This window comes from Engystomops pustulosus, chromosome 7 (genome assembly GCF_040894005.1).
Source record: "Engystomops pustulosus chromosome 7, aEngPut4.maternal, whole genome shotgun sequence".
In the NCBI taxonomy this organism is placed as follows: Eukaryota; Metazoa; Chordata; class Amphibia; order Anura; family Leptodactylidae; genus Engystomops; species Engystomops pustulosus.
This window is the reverse complement of record NC_092417.1, coordinates 171977221-171999857: the sequence shown is the minus strand read 5'-3', so window position 1 is coordinate 171999857 and position 22637 is coordinate 171977221. Positions and strand designations below refer to the sequence as shown.

Genomic DNA, 22637 nt, shown 5'->3' with positions numbered 1-22637 from the left:
GATCTAAAAACACACTTAGTAAAAACGGCCCAAAAACGCCATGTGTGTCTTCACCCTTAGGGTGAAGGCACACGTGGCGTTTTTAGGCCGTTTTTGGGCCGTTTTTAGTTTTAGTTTTCAGATCGTAAAAAACGCATGCGTTTTTGACAGGTTTGACCAATTATCTTAATTCAAACTGGTGAAAACGCATGCGTTTTTTCCGATCTGAACACGCTCTACTAAAAATGGCCTAAAAACGCCACGTGTGTCTTCACCCTTAGGCCGGCGCCACACAGGGCGCTTTGTCTGCGCTTGCAAACGCAAACGCAGACAAAGTCGCGCCCACCAGGGCGGGCCTCGGCCCGATCGCATCGGCGTTTCTATGGAAACGCCTGCGATCGGGATCTAGCCGCCGGTGTTTCGCGTTAAATTAACGCAAAACACCGGCGGCTAGTTCCCGATCGCAGGTGTTTCCATAGAAACGCCGATGCGATCGGGCCGAGGCCCGCCCTGGTGGGCGCGACTTTGTCTGCGTTTGCAGGCGCAGACAAAGCGCCCTGTGTGGCGCCGGCCTTAGGTTAAATTCACACTAATGGCGCCGGGGAAAGGAGGAGGGGATTAGCGTCGCTCACCCTTGCTCCTCTCCATAGAGAAACATGTCCAATCTTTCTCCCGGCTACAGAACGTTAGCGCTCCTGTTCGGCGCTGTGGGCCCATTGCCGTCTAAGGGGTAAGCATATATATGCCCATACAGCAGTGTGAATGTAGCCTTAATTAAAGGGGTTTAACAAAATCAAAGGGTCCGATGGGGTCCTAGGTACCTCAGTTGGACCCCTTGTCAGTAATAGAGCAGACGGCCTGACTTTGATTTGTGGGAAACCCCCTTTAAAGGGCACCTACCACCACAAATCTACCTATAAAGGTAGATCGGGTGGTAGGTGAATCAATGGGACGTGAGGATAGCCCTTTTAAGGGCTAATCCTCACGTCCCCGCACTGTTTTATAAACTTTTATTACCCTAATATGTTAATTTACTTATGCGGCTACTGGGGCGTGGAGTAGCCGCATCTGAGATTACACGAGGCGGCTACTCCACGCCCCGGTAGCCACATTACCCCTCCTACTCACCATGTTCGGCCCTCGTCCGCCGATCCTGACGTCTGCGCATGCGCAGAACAGCAGGCCCGCGCCTGCGCGGTCACTGCTCTGAAGCCGGGGCTGCGCAGGCGCGGGCCTGCTGTTCTGCGCATGCGCAGACGGCAGGATCGGCGGACGGGGGCGCGCAGCTACGAGCAGCTGCGCGCCGAACATGGTGAGTAGGAGGGGTAATGTGGCTACCGGGGCGTGGAGTAGCCGCCTCGTGTAATCTCAGATGCGGCTACTCCACGCCCCAGTAGCCGCATAAGTAAATTAACATATTAGGGTAATAAAAGTTTATAAAACAGTGCGGGGACGTGAGGATTAGCCCTTAAAAGGGCTATCCTCACGTCCCATTGATTCACCTACCACCCGATCTACCTTTATAGGTAGATTTGTGGTGGTAGGTTTCCTTTAAGTATTATTACTGTACACCCCTCACAATAAGCAAATCAATATGCCATTCAGTAGCAATCCATAATCAAACGGCAATGACAAACCTTCATGGAAAAACATTGTAATATGAAAATTTAGTAAGAAAATTTAGTAATAAAGCCCACAACAACACCATACAGATTATTCCCTATATAGTGTTCACAATTTCACATAAACAAAATCCCAGCTGCGCTTATGTAACCTAAAAAAAAGCTAAATAGTTGATTAAATTTTTTTTTTTGTGTTTAGTATTAAAATTTTTCCTCAAAAACCTCAAAAATGTTTAAATGTTGTTAGTACCACATGTTACCTATTTTGCCTTTTCTTTTTCCATTTTATGTGAGTTTTCATCTTCCCCCGTCTTTTTACTCTCTTTATGCCTTCAATTGACTCTAATACAGGCGGTCCCCTACTTAAGGACACCCGACTTACAGACAACCCATAGTTACAGACGGACCCCTCTGCCCACTGTGACCTCTGGTGAAGCTCTCTGGATGCTTTAAAATAGTCCCAGATTGCAATAATCAGCTTAAAATTGTCTGCAATGAAGCTTTATTGATAATTCTTGGTCCTATTACAGCAAAAAAATTTGAAACTCCAATTGTCACTGGGGCAAAAAAAAAAAATTGTCGGGAACTACAATGATAAAATATACAGTTTCGACTTACATACAAATTCAACTTAAGAACAAACCTACAGTCCCTATCTTGTATGTAACCCGGGGACTGCCTGTATTTGATATTTTCCTGTCAGAGATCAGTTTTCTCCATGTCTGACAGAAATTTCAGTCAGAAATCTGTTCAGTCACAGACTCTGGCCCCGCCCCCAATACTCTCACTGAGGAGAATCTGTCATGTCACACTCCCATTGGCCGCTCTAGCTGTCAGTCATCTGGCTTTTGAGAGATCATACTTTACTCATTGGCTGCGCTACCTGTCAATAACCTGGGTTAAGAGTTCTGGCTGAGGGGATTGGGGAGGGACTTGTTTTCCCTCCATTGAGAAGCTGACAGAAAATTCTAGAAATGTTTCTGCTGCACTACTCCACCCAGCAATCCTCCATACAGTCCCTGTCACCTCTCTGAACCACCAGTACAGCAATTAACACACCATTGCTCCATTGTAAAACAATACAAATCAATATGACTGCAATTTTATATTTTTACAAGTTATCACTCAGCTTTTCCAAACTTCCTATTAGCAAATATGTCTAATTATGCAGCAACACAATATTTGTCTCTATATTTCCACATAAATACTGTATTTAGAATACAAGTCTACGAAAGTTAGTGAAAACCTCTGATTGAGAAAATAAAGGAGAAAGGAGGGGGTTTTCACCCAGCTTTCCAGGAAACCAGATATAATCCTATGTATTACAATAGGTGACATAAATGTTACCCTTGTTAACAAATTTTTCCCTTCTTTTTCCATTGTATGTGAGTTCTCATCTTCCCAGGCCTTCGTCCTCTCTATTTGCCCTCAATTACCCATTATATTTCACATTTTTCCTCAAAAACCTTCTACCATTTGACATTTTCCTGTCAGAAATCAGTTTTCCATATCTGACAGAAATTTAAATCAGAAACTTTCAGTCACAGCCCTTAATCAACACGCGCCTATTTCTGTATTTTTACTGCACAAATCTCACTGCGTGCAAAACAAAGCTAACGTGCCATTCAGAAGCTAGAAAAGCTGGGTAGCAATCCCTATCCTTGGCGCGGACAGAATGTGGCCATCTGCAGTTATAATGCGACTTGTCGCATCCAATTAACGCATTTGTCCGATAATTCATAACAAAATTATAATTTAGTGACTGCATCATGTACTGTTTACATGAGCCAATACCTAAATAATTTTGTAATGGATTGTCGGAAAAATGTGACTATTGGATGCACTAGTCGCATCCGGCCACTCCACGGCAGCACGATGCATTGGCTCCCTTGGTAATGGCAGCCATGTTAATACACCCAGCTTTTCCAGAATTAGTTGAAAATGAAATTATCTACATAGCTAAATGTGACTAAATACAAACCACAAATCACAACCTGAATTTAAAGTGGGGTCATAAAAATGTATGTAAATGGCTATGAATGGGACCATTAACTAATAATACACCTAATGCACCATGGATCCGTGAGACAAAGGCCCCATTCACATGAACGTATGCTTTTATTAGTCATATATTTCAGTGCTGTATTCGGCTGTATGTAAATTCGTGCACATATGTCACGGTATCCTTATTAAATATGGTGGGTTGGCAAATGATGTTACTAGCTGAACCCCAAAATCCCTGGATACTACATGTATATAGGCGCTTTAGGCCTCACAACCGTAAGTAACGCATATTTTAAACGTTCCCATAGACTTCTTTGGGGCTTTAGGCCCATAATACAGGACATGCTCTATATTTCTTTATAGCTCCCTCTGGTACGGTAAGATGGGCAATATGGATCATGTAAATGGATGACTGTATTGCCCATTGTAGTGAATCTGGCCCTCTGCGACCCGTATCAAAAATGATACGGTACGGGTAGCACACGGCCGTTTTTATACATTTTAACATCATGTTGTAAACGCAACGTGTGAACGAGGCCAATGCTACACAGATCCTTTAAATTTGTGAGAATACTGATCTTATACGTACTGGTGGTGACATTGCGGCAGCAGCTGGTTGTGCTGTTCCCATACTGGATCACATACTGTGTACCAGACCCGAAACTCATGAGTGATGTGTTATTATTGCTGCCATCAGACACTTGGATAACTTTCCCATCTCCATCAGTTATATTGTGCAGCACAAATCCATCATGGAGTCCTGAGATATAAATCTGGGAGGTGGAGACCTGGACGCTGAGTGTCTGGCATTGAGGTATATCTGTAAAGCAAATAAATCATCAGCCATAATAATAAAACTAAAGCAGCATAGCCGACAACTTCCAATTTCCAAGCCCTCTGTATCTAAAGCTCTTATGCAGACCTGTGTGTTTCCATGATTACTGACTACAAACACGTGACAGATCCTTTCGATCTCACATACAGAACCTTCATAGATTAGTAGATTATCAAATTAGAACAAAGAAAAATAAAAACACACAACTGCCGGATCAGACTACATCAATTCATATGTCATAAGTCTGTGACCATGGAGACACATGGACCTGCTGTATGCACAAAAAAAAATAAAAGGTTTTAAGCAAAATAAACTTGTTAATTAAAATTAATTTAAAAAAAAATTAATAAATAAATAATAAAAAGTTAGTTACTGTTATATCTTTGTTGCACATAGTAATAATATGATGACCTTTTTCAGGGACCAGTACATGGGGGACAGTATTAGGGACAATATGATTCCAGCTGCATCACAGTAGCTGAAATAGTAAATGATCAAAGAGGGATATAGCAGCTACTAAAGGGTTAACAGAGGTTATTGAATGTAAATGAAAAGAGAAGTTTAAGTTTTGGAAAAAAATCTGCCTTTTTTTCAGGTAAGAGCAAGACAAATCAGCTTGGGCCCTCATTAAATTCGGGAATGTTTGGTAGTTTACTATCACATCTTTAATTGATCAAAGTGCGGGAGCTGACTGTGGGGGTGAGGTAAGTTGCTTCAATAGGAAAATAGCAATAATGGCAATAAAATCTGACATGAAAGCATGAATCGGCTTATAAAGCTTCAAGAAATCTCTAAAGGAAAATGCAATACATTAAACAGGCCACTAGGAGGCTCCACAGCACAAAGAATACAGCCAAGAGGAACATAAAAGTAAAAGCTTCTTACCATCACAGGAGGAAACAACCTGAAATAAAGGGGATACAAGATAATTAGCAAATTGGGCTCAGGTAATTATTTTAACATAAGATACACATATAAAAAAGTTTTATTATTACATTAAAAGTAGATACTGTCACAGCTGTATTTAAAGTAATCGCTGAGTTGGTGTATCCTAAACTTCTCATGGGGGAAACTGTGTTTTATGTCTTGTGATCTATGTCTCTTATTGTCTGCTAAGATGATGTATCTAAGCCTATCACATGTAATACTGTCTAATGAGCCACTGTGTCATATAATCTAAACATGTTGTCTACTAGGATGATGTATCTAAGCCTACTATGGTTCTTCAGTTATCCACTATCCATTGGATAAATAATAAGTCTCTGATCGGAGTGGGACCCCTAGCAATCACAAGAATAAAGGTACCCTGCGAATTGAGGAGCGGGTCACATTTGTATATTAACTATAAGGGACAGGTAGATACAGTTGTGAGCTGCCCCCAGTTATCTCTGTGCTATGAAGAATGAATATTTGAGATAAGGTGAGGGGTGTAACCCTCATTTCATGATTAGTGGGGTCTTAGCTGGTGCAACTCCACAATCATGTGATTATTTAATTGCCATTCCCATTATAGATACTTATGGCATAGCTGTCTCCGTTTGGAGAAATCGAGGTTTAATCACCGGAGGCGACAGGGCTTTTCTTTACTATGAGAACTGTCAATCTGTGGAATAGCCTGCCTCAGGCGCTGGTCACAGCAGGAACAGCAGAGAGCTTCAAGAAGGGTCTAGATGCCTTTTTACACCTAAATAACATTGATGGTTATGTTATATAGAATTGTTTCCCCTAAATCTCTTCCTCATCCAATTCCTTCCCTTCCTTGGTTAAACTTGATGGACAAGTGTCTTTTTTCAATGGCACAAACTATGTACAAGATGTACAAGATGGGATAACCCCTTTATAGAAAATCTACCATCAAAATAAGACATGATAAACCAGGGACATTACTCATAGATCCAGGCACCGGGACTGTGGTAATCTTTTTATATTAGCTATGGCTATATTTTTATATTATCTATGGCCTCCTTCCTTCTAAAATTAACATTATGGGGCACATTTACTTATCCATTCCAGTCGCGATCCCGCAGCATGTTGTCCAACGCTGATTCGGGTCTGCCGGAATTCACTAAGGTCGTGCACCCGATATCTAGCATGTGTCGCTTCTGCGCTGAGGTTCTGTCGCGTGAAAGCCGGCGCTGATGCGACACAAGCCGATCGTGTGTGCCAAAATCCCAGGGCAATTCGGCGCAAATCGGAAATATTTGGGAAACCTGACGAAAGTGCGGTGTTCGGACACTTAGTAAATGAGCCCCTATACTTATGAAAGGGCTCCTGGAGAGTAATCCCAGAGCTTCTCTGTGCTGTAGCTTCACAGACTGTTAGACTGTTTCTCTCCCTCTTCCTAATGCAACCTTCCCTGCAATTTAGGAGGTTTTAGGACACAGTTAGGGGGGGGGGGTTCTCCTTCACAGTGTAACAGCATGTGACGCTAAAGCAAGGAGGTGCTCTGGTAATACTCCCCATGAGCCCTTCTGGCTCATTAGCATAATTGTAAAAGTCAATTTTAGAACGAAGGGGGCCACGTATAACACATATAAGAAAATACCGCAGTCACAGTGTCTGGATCTATGAGTAATGTCCATGGTTTATCAGGATGGATTCTGATTTCCTTTAATGTCATTCCAAGACCTGATAATTCCAGTATATTCCCAATGAATATCCTAATACATAAGGAAGGAATATTCCGGGATGTATAAGTACTTGCTGTTCTGTTATCATCTATAACTGTAACCACTTGACATCACTGCCGAGTCACACACCAGACAATCGCATTGATTATTTATTTTCCTGTCCTGTCACTTCCCTCTTTTCTCCTACATCCTGTTCAGTTACCGTTTCCCTCCTTATCATCGTCTCAAGTATCTGCCCCCCTCTGTGTATTGTGATCTGATGCCACGCTGAGCAACAACAACATTTCTCACTTTCTTCACTTTTCATTTACAGACTTTTAACTGTGATCTTTTCTTCTTTTCTTTTCCATTATTTCAGCAAAGAAATGTTATTGTTTGAATGATGAAAAGTGATACAATTTTCCAATATACTTTCTGTATCAATTCCTTACAGTTTTCTAGATCTCTGCTTGCTGTCCTGCTATAGAAATCTTAATTTTTTTCCTTCCAGTGGACAGAAATCAGTCCATGGTCACACAGGTGCGCGGCTCGTTAAATCACACAGCTCTGATTACTCTCTCGATACTAATGAGCCGCGCCCATGTGTGACCATGGACAGATTTCTGTCCTCTGGAAGTAAACATAGAAGGACAGCAAGCAGAGATCTAGAAAACCGCGAGGAATTGAAACAGAAAGTATATTGGAAAATTGGATAATTTCTCATTATATAAACAATAACATTAATTTGCCGAAATAGGAACACCACGTTTTCCGGCTTTTGAATTAATGATAAAATTTATTAATTCCAAGGTAAATTTTGGAGTTACTTGTACATTCCATGAGAACAACCAAAACCATATAATACAAATGTATTAGTGTAGATTTTATTACAGAAGCTTTTCTCTATTGCTCTTTGGGTTTATTATCATGACATTCACTGCATAGTAACGTTTTGGTTTGGGACATCATGATTATATGATACCATATTTGAATAGTTTTTGTTTAGGGTGGCATCTTCATTATTTTCCAGGCACAGCGCCACACATTTTGTAGTGGCTGTGTCGGGTACTACATGCACTTGAAAAGGACAGAGTTAGTAAGCCGTGCTACTAATATAGAGCATGCAGCGATGAGCATAGCTCCCTACTTTTGTAGAAAAGATTGAGGGACAAATAACGCACCACAGAAAACGCTCTACCCCTTACTAAACCCCCACATAGTGTAATTTCCCCTTTAGTACCCTCTATATCCCCCACACATTGTAGCCCCTCTGATATTGTGCCCCCAACTCCTCTCCCCTTATATTAAAATCCCTTATGCTCCCCCTTATTTTGTGCCACCAGCAGCTCCCCCTCATATTGTGCCACCCCCAGATATTCCATCTCTTATTGTGCCCCAGCAGTTTCCCCTCTTATTGTGATCCCCCATCATCTCCCCCCCCCCCAGCAGCTCCTTCTCTTATTTTACCCCCCAGCAGCTCCTTCTCTTATTTTACCCCCCAGCAGCTCCTTCTCTTATTTTACACCCTCCAGCAGCTCCCCCTCATATTGTTCCCCCCCAGCAGTTTCCCCTCTTATTGTGACCCCTCAGCAGCTCCTTCTCTTATTTTATCCCCCAAGAGCTCTCCCTCTTATTTTGCACCCTCCAGCGGCTCCCCTTCATATTGTGCCCCCACAGTAAAATAATAAACACAGATACTCTCCTTTCCCCGTTCCACAGCAGCAGCTCCTCTGTTCTCTCCTGCTGTGTGTAGCAGTGAAGCCGACAGGCAGATGAAATCATCCCATAGCAACTTCCAGCTCTGCTACAGTCAGTAGTAGGATAAGAGGCACAGTGATAGTGCAGGGAGCTGATGTACCAGCACATACCTCCCACCCGAAAACTGGGACTGTCCTGCTGGATCTGGAATGGTTGGGAAGTATGTTTAAGTAGCTGATCTTAGGAGCGGCAGGTGTATACCCCCCACAATACCTTAACAATATGCCCAACGGTACTGAAGTCCTGGGAAAACCCCTCGTAATGGCATGTTATTTTTAGGTGTAAGTTATTACGGTAATTGGAATATTTAACTTCAGGAATTGAAACAGATCACTGACAATCTCTCCTCTAGATGAAAACAATCAGAACGCCGCTATATATTGTAATAATAATCACATATTCCAATGAGCCTGTACACACATCATTTTCTAGCCTGCTCCACACTCGCTGCAACCTGACTTCTCGGAATGTAAAAATTCAGGTAAAGCGACTTTAGAAATTCCCACTATTGTTTTGCAAATACTTAGATGACGAAAATTTCACATATTTCCTGGTAGGACTCAAGTGTGAAATACATTATATTCTTATATATATATATATATATATATATATATATATATATATATATATATAAGTTATCCTGAAATCACATACATATGGATAGCTATAGGGTCTTCTGATGTCTGAAGGAACCTATGGTCTCTTTACTACAGCATCAGCCTCGATGTGTACATCCCCATATACTAAGGTTGTTATTAGGCTTGACCTTTTTTTGTTGTTGGGGACAGGGTGTGTCTACATTTGCCTCCCATGGATGACACAGTGACATCTTACACATATATATACCTCTGCACATTCTCAGCCTTCATTCTAGATTCCATGTCTATAGCTGAACCTGTTATAATTTGCATACGATCAAAAACTCCCAGTGATGTTGATGACAGACAGCAGATAATAATGTCAACCTAAAGGTCCTTAGGTCCTTTACAACCATGCTATACCAGACGTTCAGTAATACTCTTTTCCGAATAAAAGTTATCTATATGGAGGTCATTTTACAGGCAGGGGGAGGAGATAAGTTGTGACATCATCTATTGTCAGTAGTGATGTAATGATGGGTCAGTGTTATCTATATGGAGGTCATTTTACAGGCAGGGGGAGGAGATAAGTTGTGACATCATCTATTGTCAGTAGTGATGTAATGATTGGTCAGTGTTATCTATATGGAGGTCATTTTACAGGGAGGGGGATGAGATAAGTTGTGACATCATCTATTGTCAGTAGTGATGTAATGATGGGTCAGTGTTATCTATATGGAGGTCATTTTACAGGGAGGGGGAGGAGATAAGCTGTGACATCATCTATTGTCAGTAGTGATGTAATGATGGGTCAGTGTTATCTATATAGAGGTCATTGTACAGGAGGGGGAGGAGATAAGCTGTGACACCATCTATTGTCAGTAGTGATGTAATGATGGGTCAGTGTTATCTGTATAGAGGTCATTGTACAGGGAGGGGGAGGAGATAAGCTGTGATATCATCTATTGTCAGTAGTGATGTAATGATGGGTCAGTGTTATCTATATAGAGGTCATTGTACAGGGAGGGGGAGGAGATAAGCTGTGACATCATCTATTGTCAGTAGTGATGTAATGATGGGTCAGTGTTATCTATATAGAGGTCATTGTACAGGGAGGGGAGGAGATAAGCTGTGACATCATATATTGTCAGTAGTGATGTAATGATGGGTCAGTGTTATCTATATAGAGGTCATTGTACAGGGAGGGAGAGGAGATACGCTGTGACATCATCTATTGTTAGTAGTGATGTAATGATGGGTCAGTGTTATCTATATAGAGGTCATTGTACAGGGAGGGGGAGGGGATAAGCTGTGACATCATCTATTGTCAGTAGTGATGTAATGATGGGTCAGTGTTATCTATATAGAGGTCATTGTACAGGGAGGAGGAGGAGATAAGCTGTGACATCATCTATTGTTAGTAGTGATGTAATGATGGGTCAGTGTTCTCTATATAGAGGACATTGTACAGGGAGGAGGAGGAGATAAGCTGTGACATCATCTATTGTCAGTAGTGATGTAATGATGGGTCACTGTTATCTATATAGAGGTCATTGTACAGGGAGTAGGAGGAGATAAGCTGTGACATCATCTATTGTCAGTAGTGATGTAATGATGGGTCAGTGTTATCTATATAGAGGTCATTGTACAAGGAGGGGGAGGAGATAAGCTGTGACATCATCTATTGTCAGTAGTGATGTAATGATTGGTCAGTGTTATCTATATAGAGGTCATTGTACAGGGAGGGGGAGGAGCTAAACTGTGACATCATCTATTGTCAGTAGTGATGTAATGATGGGTCAGTGTTATCTATATAGAGGTCATTGTACAGGGAGGGGGAGGAGATAAGCTGTGACATCATCTATTGTCAGTAGTGATGTAATGATGGGGTGATTTTCTATTGTAATCCTGTTTGTATGTAAACGAGGTGACTGCTGCATAGAAACACAAACAAAATATAAAAAAATATTAAAAGATTTAGTAACCATAGCCCCCTACCGGCCCCCATCCCCTACCAACCCCTACACCCCCCACAAGTGACATCCCAGCTTTGACTAGTAAAATGAGTGTTTTCCATTTCCATGCTGGACACATACAGGAGATTACAATGAAGTCCTGTCTGGGAACAGTCATTGTTCGTTACCTGTCTAACTGTGACACATCCACAACCACAGGATGAAACATGCAAAACCTACACAAAGGACAAACAAAACACAACCTCCTGATAGATCTATATATAAAGCACAATGTAAACTAACTGTTCACTGGTGCACGAGCCAAGGTGGAGGTCCAGCATCACTGTATCAGGATGAAACCTTCCCTCTTTTATCTTTATACTCTGCAGTTTTTAAGAAGGCACGTGACCCCCCAAGCACAACCAGAGCACCAAACAGCTTGGGTGTATTTGAGGGTTTGTCCACTTTCAGCAGATAATTGATATTAGTTGTGCTATGAAAATTTATACAATTTTTCAATGTACTCTCTGTATCAAGTGGTTTTCTAGATCTCTGCTTGCTGTCATTCTATATAAAGTTTCATTGTTTACTTCCTGTGGATAAACACTGGTCTCTGATCAAGTGATGTCACACAGGTGAACGGCTTTTTATATCCCTGGTCATGTGATGTCACACAGGTATAAGGCTTATTATATCCCTGGTCATGTGATGTCACACAGGTGATCGGCTTGTTATATCCCTGGTCATGTGATGTCACACAGGTGCGTGCCTCGTTATATCCCTGGTTCGTGTGATTTCCAACAGGTGCACGGCTCATTATATATCTCTGGTCATATGAGGTCACACAGGCACACGGCTCGTTATATATCCCAGGTCATGTGATGTCAAACAGGTGCTCGTTTTGTTTTATCCCTGGGCATGTGATGTCACACAGGTGCACGGCTTGTTATATATCCCTGGTCATGTGATGTCACACAGGTGCACAGCTGTGTGTTATAATGAGCAGTGCTTCTGTGTGACATCCCATGGCCAAGGATATAATGAGCTGTGCGCCTGTGTGACATCACATGACCAGGGATACATAACAAGCCGTGCATCTGTGTGACATAACATGCCCAGGGATAAAACAAAACGAGCACCCGTGTGACATCACATGACCAGGGATATAACGAGCCGTGCACCTGTGTGACATCACATGACCAGGGATAAAACAAAACGAGCACCTGTGTGACATCACATGACCAGGGATATAACGAGCCGTGCACCTGTGTGACATAACATGACCAGGGATATAACGAGCCGTGCACCTGTGTGACATCACATGACCAGGGATAAAACAAAACGAGCACCTGTGTGACATCACATGACCAAGGATATATAACAAGTCGTGCACCTGTGTGACATCACATGACCAGGAATATATTACAAGCCGTGCACCTGTGTGACATCACATGACCAGGGATATATAACAAGCCGTGCACCTGTGTGACAGCACATGACCAGGGATATATAACAAGCCGTGCACCTGTGTGACATCACATAACCAGCGATATATAACAAGCCGCGCACCTGTGTGACATCACATGACCAGGGATATTACAAGACATCACATGACCGGAGACGGGTGTTTATCCATATCTATCCACATCTAGAAAACCATGAGGAGTTGATACAGAAAGTATATTGGAAAATTGTATACCTTTTCATTACACAAACAATATCAACTATTTGCTGAAATTGGACAACCTCTTTAAGATAGAACCTGAATTTTTCGATTTCGGGGCCTGGTAAAGCTGCATTTATGGACATATATTGTGTCACTGCTTTTCTTGTGATGTCCCATCATTTCTACTCTGAGGCTTTCACTTTCTATTCATGTATTCAGCAGACGAGATGATCTAATATGTGGTGACGTCACTGATTCAGTGATGAGCCGGAGTCATAACAATGAGCGCTTTGATATATTTCCAGGCCGGTCTGTAGTTATTTGGGTTATTACTTGGTATCCCACAATGTGTCCTCTCATAGATCCCCCCCCCCCCTCATATACAGTCATATACTGGGCGGCCTCCTGTATTTGCATAAAAAGCCATAAAAACTGACACACAGGATGATTTTATATCAATGCACAGTCTTTCATCTGTCATAGTTTACATCATATTTTTTGGAATAGGTTATAATAAAATACTGAATACAAAAATTGCTATTTCTTAGGGTCTCTCCGTCTTGTGTGTATGATGTATCCTGTGGATACTAAGAACAGTGCAGTGTGTACTATGTGCAGTTACCTGTGTATAGTGCAGGGGGCGCCAGATTCATGATTTCTGGCGCTCGTTCTGCATTAATCTGGCGCCCCCTGCACTGCCCCGGCAGAGTGCACTACTTTGTTTTTGGTGCACCTTTAACATAGGCGCAGACACTTCTTAAAGGAATCCTTCCATCTCGGATTTACCAATTAAGGTATTAAGGTATTCAACTAATGAATGACATGGGAGCCCTTTTTAGGGCTAATCCTTGAGGGACCCATAATTTTATAAATCTTTTATCACCTAATATGCAAATATCTGAAAGAGGCTACTGGGGTGTGGAGTAGCCGGAGCTGAATCTACACAGCGCGGCTACTCCACTGCCTAGTAGCCTCTTTGGTTCCTCCTACTACGAAATCCTTAGCGCGCAGCTACCAGGAGAGAGTCTATGCAGAGCTGGCGGCTGCACATACTTGGCTCTGAAGGCGGAGCTACCCTGCATGCGCAGTTGCTCCGGCTTCGCAGCCGAGTCCGCACAGTGCATGCAGCGAGCTCACTAAGAAGAGCTGTAATTACTAGAGAGCAGCCTCTGTTTACAGTTCATGATCTTCTATTTACAAACAATCTGCAAAAGCCTCAGCTCAGTGCAGGAGAGAAGAGAAGTTTGTAGGATTTTGCAGATATTACAGAGAAGTTTCCCTGTGTAGCAGGATGACCGCACTGGTGTCGGAGCATGATACTGGACAGGGGGGCAGCAGTAGATCAGAATTAGAGGATCCCATTCAGGAGAAGCCACTGCTGAGGAGGTCACTGGGTGCAGGGTGTCACACACCTGGGCTCTGCTGCGAGGCTCATTCTCAGGCTGGGGTGTGGGAAAGAAGCAGAGAGAAGCCTGTAGGAGGATCACATGTAATGTAGCAAATAGAAGTGACTATAAATAAAGGGCTAGACTATTATCCAAAATTATGTTTTTCTGAAAATAAACACTGCCCGAATATAAGCACTAAGTACAAATGGCCCTATCTTTGAAAATTGTGGCACCAAGAAATACATTTCTGATGTCATTTTTAAGAGGATAATCTCATCTTTAATATTACATAAGAATTGTTACAGTCAGGAATGTGATATTTACTCACATCTCCCACTCTTAGCTCTAACTTTAACAGTTTATATCTCTGCCTCTGTGGCACCTTGAAACACAGTCCATTTGCAATATTAAAGGAGAGAACCTCTTTAAAATGACACCAGAAGTTATGGTAGAGAAAGTTATAGCTGTTTGATCTCCGTCCCAGCTGAAGAATGGAGAAGGAGGAGGGAGCTACAGGGAAGAGGGAGCTGACAGATGTAATGGGCTACAGGAGAGGGTCATGTAAGGAAAATGCCACTGCTAGATTGTTAGAGAAATTGGGGCAATGATTCAAATTGCAACACGATCACAAGGAATTCACAATAGAATTCCAGATTTTTAGATTTATGATGATGTTCCAAAAAAGACTAAATTTGTATTTTTCCTTCAAGGAATAAAATAAGACATCCCCTGAAAACAAGTCCTAACCCATATTTTGGATCAAACTATAGTATAAGACCATTCCTTATTTTCGGAGTAGCTCTGACGACACATCAGTAAGCACAGTAGCTGTGTACACAATACAGTAAAAAGTTTTTCGAAAGTTGCTTCATTGTTTCTAATATTTAGACACATAAGACCAAAATAACAATCGAATGGGAAAGTTTACATTCCCTTAAATTGTATCATTACCCAGAAACCCCCAGCTCTTGTGAATGACATGTTTTTGTAAGAGGGGAGCGAGTATTTCTTATCTGGATCGTGAGGCCATTTCACTGTAATTTTTCTCGGCTACTTCCTGTAGCAGGACAAGAGCAAAAATTTCTTGTATTGCTGCCAGAAAGGAAACGGTACAATGAAAAGCTGTGAAGAAAAACTTTTCAAATATTTTTGTGAAATTGCATATTTTTTATTAACGTCAAGTTTCCTTGGCAACTGGATAATTTATTTTTTCCTGTAGAATAGTTCCAGGACATCAAGTGTCACTAGAAATGGTCAAAGCTCCGACAAACATTACAGAATATAATGTAACATACCCAGACAAAACTTCGAACCAATTACAATCTGTCTCTAGACTAATAATATTTCCTTTACAGGCAGTCCCCAGGTTACATGCAAGATAGGTTCTGTAGTTTTGTTCTTAAGTTGAATTTGTATGTAAGTCGAAAATGTATATTTTATAATTGTAGCCCCAGTCACATTTTTTTGTGACAACTGAATTTTAAAAATGTTGGATTGTCTAAGGAATCAGGATTGACAATTGCAGACACCTGTGATAACTGTTACAGCTGTTTATTGTAGCCTAGGACTAAAGTACAGTAACTTACCAACATCCAGAGGTCCATTTGTAACTAGGGGTCGTCTGTAAGTCTGGTGTTCTTAAGTAGGAGACCATCTGTATTTATATAGTGCACACAGATTACGCAGCCCTGCACCATGTCGCGACCCCTGTCGCCATGGGGACACAATCTAATCAACCTACCAGTATGTTTTGGAGTGTGGGAGGAAACTGGAGGCCCCAGAGGAAACTCACGCAAACACGGAGAGAATATACAAACTCTTTGCAGATATTGACCTAAATGGGACTTGTACCCAGGTCCCCAGCAATGCAAGGCTGTAATGCTAACCACTGAGCAACTGTGCTTTCCTAAAAACTAAGAAGATACTGGGGGTCATTTACTAAGGGCCCGATTTGCGTTTTCCCGACGTGTTACCTGAATATTTCCGATTTGCGTCGATTTTCCCTGTATTGCCCCAGGATTTTGGCGCACGCGATCGGATTGTGGCGCATCGGCGCCGGCATGCACGTGACGGAAATCGGGGGCGTGGCCGAGCGAAAACCCGATGGATTCGGAAAAACCGCCGCATTTAAAACAATAAAAGTGTCGCTTGGGACGCGCCCGGTGAACTCGAGTGCGTTCAGATGCTTTTCAGCGCAGCAGCGCCACCTGGTGGACGTCGGAGGAACTACCTTGATGAATCCCGGCCGGACCCGAATCCACCGCAGAGAACGCGCCGCTGGATCGCGAACGGACCGGGTAAGTAAATCTGCCCCACTATGTCCTAACATATAATTGTTAAAATAGTTTTTATTGAAGCAGGTTTCTGATCTGTATACACCACTGCCTTTTTATTCACTTTATGGGCATCTTCAGTTGATAAAGTAGATTTTCCAGATACTGGTAACCACTAAGTATCAGGTATAAGACTTGCATAAAACAAGGACTTTCTACCCAGAAAGTAGAGAAAACAAATTCTTCTATAATTCTTTCATTCATGTAGAAGCATCATTAGGACCATAAAGGACATTATAGAGAATACACTCACTCAGCCCTGCCCTCTCCATAGACTTACATGGTGAGCTGTAATATGATACTTCAGTGAATTGCAGGATTCAGCCAAAATTACTATGTTACTACTAGTCAAGGAAGTGTTATTGATGCACTCAATGTATAAAATGTATATAGTATACAGTGGTGGTTGCTGGGATACATTTTACCATGTTTTTTGGATCACATGACCATATATCCAATGTACAGCAGATTATTAAGGACCACCTTTAGGACATAAAGTCACCTGCAGTTTACAAAGGATATTTTGTTTCCATTCTCATCATTATAGTTTAATCCTTATAAGGTATAATGTGTAAGTGCAGAAAACTATTGCAACTTTCGTCCAGTACGTGACTCACACACAGACCCTGCCATTAGGACATCTATAACTCATGGAAAATCCACAGCAAGGACATTCCAGGCCGGGACCAAAAAACTGAACTCTGATGTCACAGTCTTCCTCCAGTGACATCTGCTGACATCCTGTCCTCTTCCTCTTTTTGTTTTTAAGACATAAATTATCCCCATGCAACCTTCCTTTTCTCCCACACGTGTTCTTTCCGATGTTCCTTGAAGAGATCTCTATGGTAATATGTGTACATACATGACATTACTTATCCTGTACTGATCCTGAGTTACATCCTGTATTATACTCCAGAGCTGCACTCACTATTCTGCTGCTGGTGCAGTCACTGTGTACATACATGACATTACTTATCCTGTACTGATCCTGAGTTACATCCTGTATTATACCCCAGAGCTGCACTCACTATTCTGCTGCTGGTGCAGTCACTGTGTACATACATGACATTACTTATCCTGTACTGATCCTGAGGTACATCCTGTATTATACCCCAGAGCTGCACTCACTATTCTGCTGCTGATGCAGTCACTGTGTACATACATGACATTACTTATCCTGTACTGATCCTGAGGTACATCCTGTATTATACCCCAGAGCTGCACTCACTATTCTGCTGCTGGTGCAGTCACTGTGTACATACATGACATTACTTATCCTGTACTGATCCTGAGTTACATCCTGTATTATACCCCAGAGCTGCACTCACTATTCTGCTGCTGGTGCAGTCACTGTGTACATACATGACATTACTTATCCTGTACTGATCCTGAGTTACATCCTGTATTATACCCCAGAGCTGCACTCACTATTCTGCTGCTGGTGCAGTCAGTGTGTACATACATGACATTACTTATCCTGTACTGATCCTGATTTACATCCTGGATTATACCCCAGAGCTGCACTCACTATTCTGCTGCTGGTGCAGTCACTGTGTACATACATGACATTACTTATCCTGTACTGATCCTGAGTTACATCCTGTATTATACCCCAGAGCTGCACTCACTATTCTGCTGCTGGTGATGTCACTGTGTACATACATGACATTACTTATCCTGTACTGATCCTGAGTTACATCCTGTATTATACCCCAGAGCTGCACTCACTATTCTGCTGCTGGTACAGTCACTGTGTACATACATGACATTACTTATCCTGTACTGATCCTGAGTTACATCCTGTAGATCTTTTATTTTATATAAAAGTAAAAAACATAACACAAACAAAACATAATATACACTATATACAATATCTTACCTGCTGGTCCAGCCCCATTCATACCTAGCAAAAATAATAACTTACAATACACCAAAATGAATAAACACCAATTACCACAACCCCCACCCAACCGATTATTACATCCTAAACCAAACCAATAAACAATAAGACAAGCCACACCCACAAATAAACATAAATGACCATAAATATACATAAACCCACCCCACACCCTCTAATAACAAACCACCCCACACAGATCACATCCCACACCCTTTTTTTTTTTTTTTTTTTTTTTTTTTTTTTTAAATATACAGAATACACACAACACTACACTAAACTAAATCCCTCGCCCGCACCCTCCCCTTCCCCCCAGACACTGGTCTAACGTCCAAAGTTTGCGTTAAGTAGTCCAGACCAGTGTCCAGGGTCAGTTCATAAGTCCACCACTATCACCCCCCTCCCAACCTAACACTATGTCCCAAACCCAACTATATACAATATATACAGTATTTACAACATAACATAAAGAAAACAGAATACAAATAAAGTCTAAACAACATCAATCAAAACCACATAAAGCCCAGGTTCGGCGCCTGCAAGCCCAACATCACTACATGCTCAGATATAAAACAAAAATCTACAGTGCAGCATCAGCCCAACACCAGGAGAGGAGATGACAGACTAAGGGACACTAAAGGAGAACCCCCTCCAAAGGAGAGAGGCCCTCCCCGTGCCCAGCCTCTCATACTCCAGAGAGCGCACCTTCACCAGGTCACCCAGAATGTTCCTAACCACCTCATCCACCGGGAGGATTTTACGCTGCGTCGACACTAAACACCGTGCGTTCCACGTGTGGTACCTGACCACTAGGCTAACTAGGAATAACGTGCAGCGGTCCCGGCCACCCAGGCCTCTGAATGCTCCATAGGCCCACTCCGCATAGGAGAGACCGGCCAACCCGGACCAATGGATGGAAGCGCCCACCCGGTTGTACACCTCTGTGTTAAAGGGGCACTGAAGCAGGAAGTGGTCCATGCTCTCCAGCAGGCCACCGCACTCCTCCCGGGGACAACCCCTTTCCTCAGAGCTCCTACACTTCAGATTGTCCCTCACACACAGCTTTCCATGGAAGCAGCGCCAAGTCACGTCCCAAAACTTCAAGGGGATCCTGATGGAATTCAATAAACTCAAACCCACCCTCAGATCCCGACTTGGGCAATCCCTGAGGGCCAGAGGCTTCTGGAAATGGGTCAACAGAACCCTTTGGTCAAGGATTTTCCTCGACATGGTCCTGATCTCCCACATTCCCAGACCCCACCGGCGAATCACCTTCAGAACCGGGGTAGCGTAAGCCGGAAGATGCCCATGCGGTGTACGAAGATCCTTCACTTGCCCTCCTGTCTCCCATTCCTGGAAGAAAGGCCGAAACCATCCCCTGCAGGAGTATACCCACGGAGGAGCCCTCTCTTTCCAGAGGTTTGCTACATTGATCTTAAGAAAGGTATTCACTACGAACACCACAGGGTTGACCATACACAACCCTCCTTGTCTCCTCGTGCGGTAAGTAACCTCCCTCTTGATTAGGTTCAGCCTATTCCCCCATAACAGCTGGAAGAACAGACTGTAGACCCGAGTCCAGAGGGGTTCTGGCAACATGCACACACTGCCCAGATAAATCAGTAACGGGAGCAGGTAAGTTTTGATCAGATTAACCCTTTCTCTGAGGGTCAAAGACCAACCCTTCCACTGGTCCACCTTCTGAGCGGCGATCTTAAGCCTGCCATCCCAGTTTTGCATGGGGTAATCCCCCTGGCCGAATTCGATGCCGAGAACTTTGGCGGAGTCCTGGGGCCCTGGAAGAGTGTCCGGGAGATCAAAGCCTGGATCCCCCTCTCCCAGCCAGAGACTCTCACACTTATCCCGGTTGATCTTGGACCCAGAAGCCTCTGAGTAGCGGTCAACCTCTGACATCACCCATTGCGCCTCCCCTCCCGAGGACACGAAAACGGTGACATCATCAGCATACGCTACCACCCTTAGAGTGGCTTCCGGTGCTGCCCGATCCATCCCGACTCCCACCAACGGCCCACGATCAACCCTCCTAAGGAATGGGTCAATCGCGAACACGTATAAAAGTGGGCTCAGAGGACAACCCTGGCGAACACCAGACCCGACCTCAAAAGAGCGGCCAATCCAACCGTTCACAAGCGGGAAACTCTCTGCCCCTGCGTACAAAACCTTTAGCCAATTGACAAACCCACCCGGCAGGCCATACCTCAGAAGGACAGACCAGAGGTACTCGTGGTTAACCCGATCAAACGCTTTTGCCTGATCCAAGGACAGCAAGTACCCCTTCCAGTTACCAGCCCTGCCCTGCTCCACTGCCTCCCGGACACAAAGCACAGCACTAAATGTACTGCGGCCTGGAACAGAGCAGTGCTGGGTCCCCGAAAGGAGCCGGGGCGCAAACTGCACCAGCCGATTAAACAGCACCTTTGCCAAAACCTTCCTGTCCGTATTGAGAAGCGCTATGGGACGCCAGTTCTCAATACGAGATCGGTCCTTACCCTTTGACAGGATGATCAGGGCAGACCTCCTCATTGACTTCGGCAGAGCGCCCGAGGAAAGACACTCATTGAATACCTCAGTCAAGAGGGGAACCAAGGCGTCCTTAAAGGTCTTATAAAACTCGGATGTTAAGCCATCCGGACCCGGCGATTTCTTGAGGGCGAGCCCTTCAATCGCTCGGCTGACTTCCTCTTCCCTTATCATCTCTGTCAAAACATCAAGAGAGGGGTCTACTCCTGGCTCAGGGACAGCTTCAGCCAGGAAACCCGACATCACATCCCGATCTAGATCCTTCCTGCCCAAGAGGTGCGAGTAGAAGGATCTGACGACCTCCAGGATCCCTGATCTGGACCTTTTCAGGGACCCCGTACTGTCAACCAGTCCCGTGACAACTTTACCATTCACTGACATCTTGCAGTTTCTGTAAGGGTCGGGCGAGCGGTATTTCCCGTAATCCCTCTCAAAAACCAAAGATGCGTGTCTATCGTACTGACACCTCTTCAGCAAGGATTTCAATCTGGAGATGTCCTCACGACTACCTCCAGTCGAGACGAGATGCTCGAGCTTCCTCCTCAGGCCCTGATACAGGCGGTACCTGTCCAGGCTCCTGAGGCTCGAGAGCTGGCGGAAGAATCTCGCCACCCTTTTCTTGAGCATCTCCCACCACTCTGACTTACTGCTACAAAGGCCCAGCAATGGTACCTGGCTCTGAAGAAAGTCCTCAAAGGATTGTCTTATCTCCGCTTCCTCCAGGAGAGACGAATTGAGCTTCCAGTAGCCTCTTCCCATCCGGGGGGTCTCTGTAACATTCAGAGAAAACAAAATTAAACAGTGGTCGGAGAACTCCACCTCAACAACGGACACTGCCGAAGAAATGGCTTCCTCCTTTAAATAAAACCTGTCTATTCTAGACCTGCAGCTACCCCTATAATAGGTGAACCCCGCGTGGCCTGGGGTGTGCCGGATGTGGACATCCACCAGGCGAGCCTCACTAGCTATGCTATTAAGAGCGACGCTATCATAAGTCAGCTTGTCTCTGGAACCTCCCCTATCCTGGGACCTCGTGACAGCATTGAAGTCCCCTCCAAAGACCACCTGCCGACTTGTAAAAAGGTAGGGCTTGATCCTCATAAAGAGACACTTCCTGTCCCACTTGGACTGGGGACCATAGATGTTAATTAGGCGAAGTTCTTGTCCCTTCATGAGGACATCCAGGATCAGGCACCTCCCCATTTCTAACTCAATAACTCGTCGGCATTCTACCGGTGCGGTAAAAAGGACCGCCACTCCGCTATACGGCTCGGCCGCAAGAGACCAATAGGAAGGCCCGTGTCTCCATTCCCTCTTAGCTTTAAACACGGCCGCCAAATCTGGCAGCCTGGTCTCCTGCAAAAATAAAATGTCGGCTTCAACACGGCCGAGAAAATCAAAGGCCGCAAATCTAGCCGCATCAGACTTAATGCTGGCGACATTAATGGACGCCAGCGTCAACGGAGTGGGTG

The 22637-nt window shown here is 43.7% G+C and overlaps 1 protein-coding gene across 1 annotated transcript in view; it reads right to left on the bottom strand.

The window, feature by feature from the left end:
• The window catches only part of LOC140070279 (receptor-type tyrosine-protein phosphatase eta-like), a 49742-nt gene that overhangs the window by 4913 nt on the left and 22192 nt on the right, over window positions 1-22637 (bottom strand). The window contains exons 2-3 of the mRNA XM_072116632.1: window positions 5326-5344; window positions 4195-4425 (exon numbers count right to left, since the gene is read on the bottom strand). Of these exons, the coding sequence (XP_071972733.1) occupies window positions 4195-4425; window positions 5326-5344 (250 nt within the window). The remainder of the gene's footprint in view (window positions 1-4194; window positions 4426-5325; window positions 5345-22637) is intronic.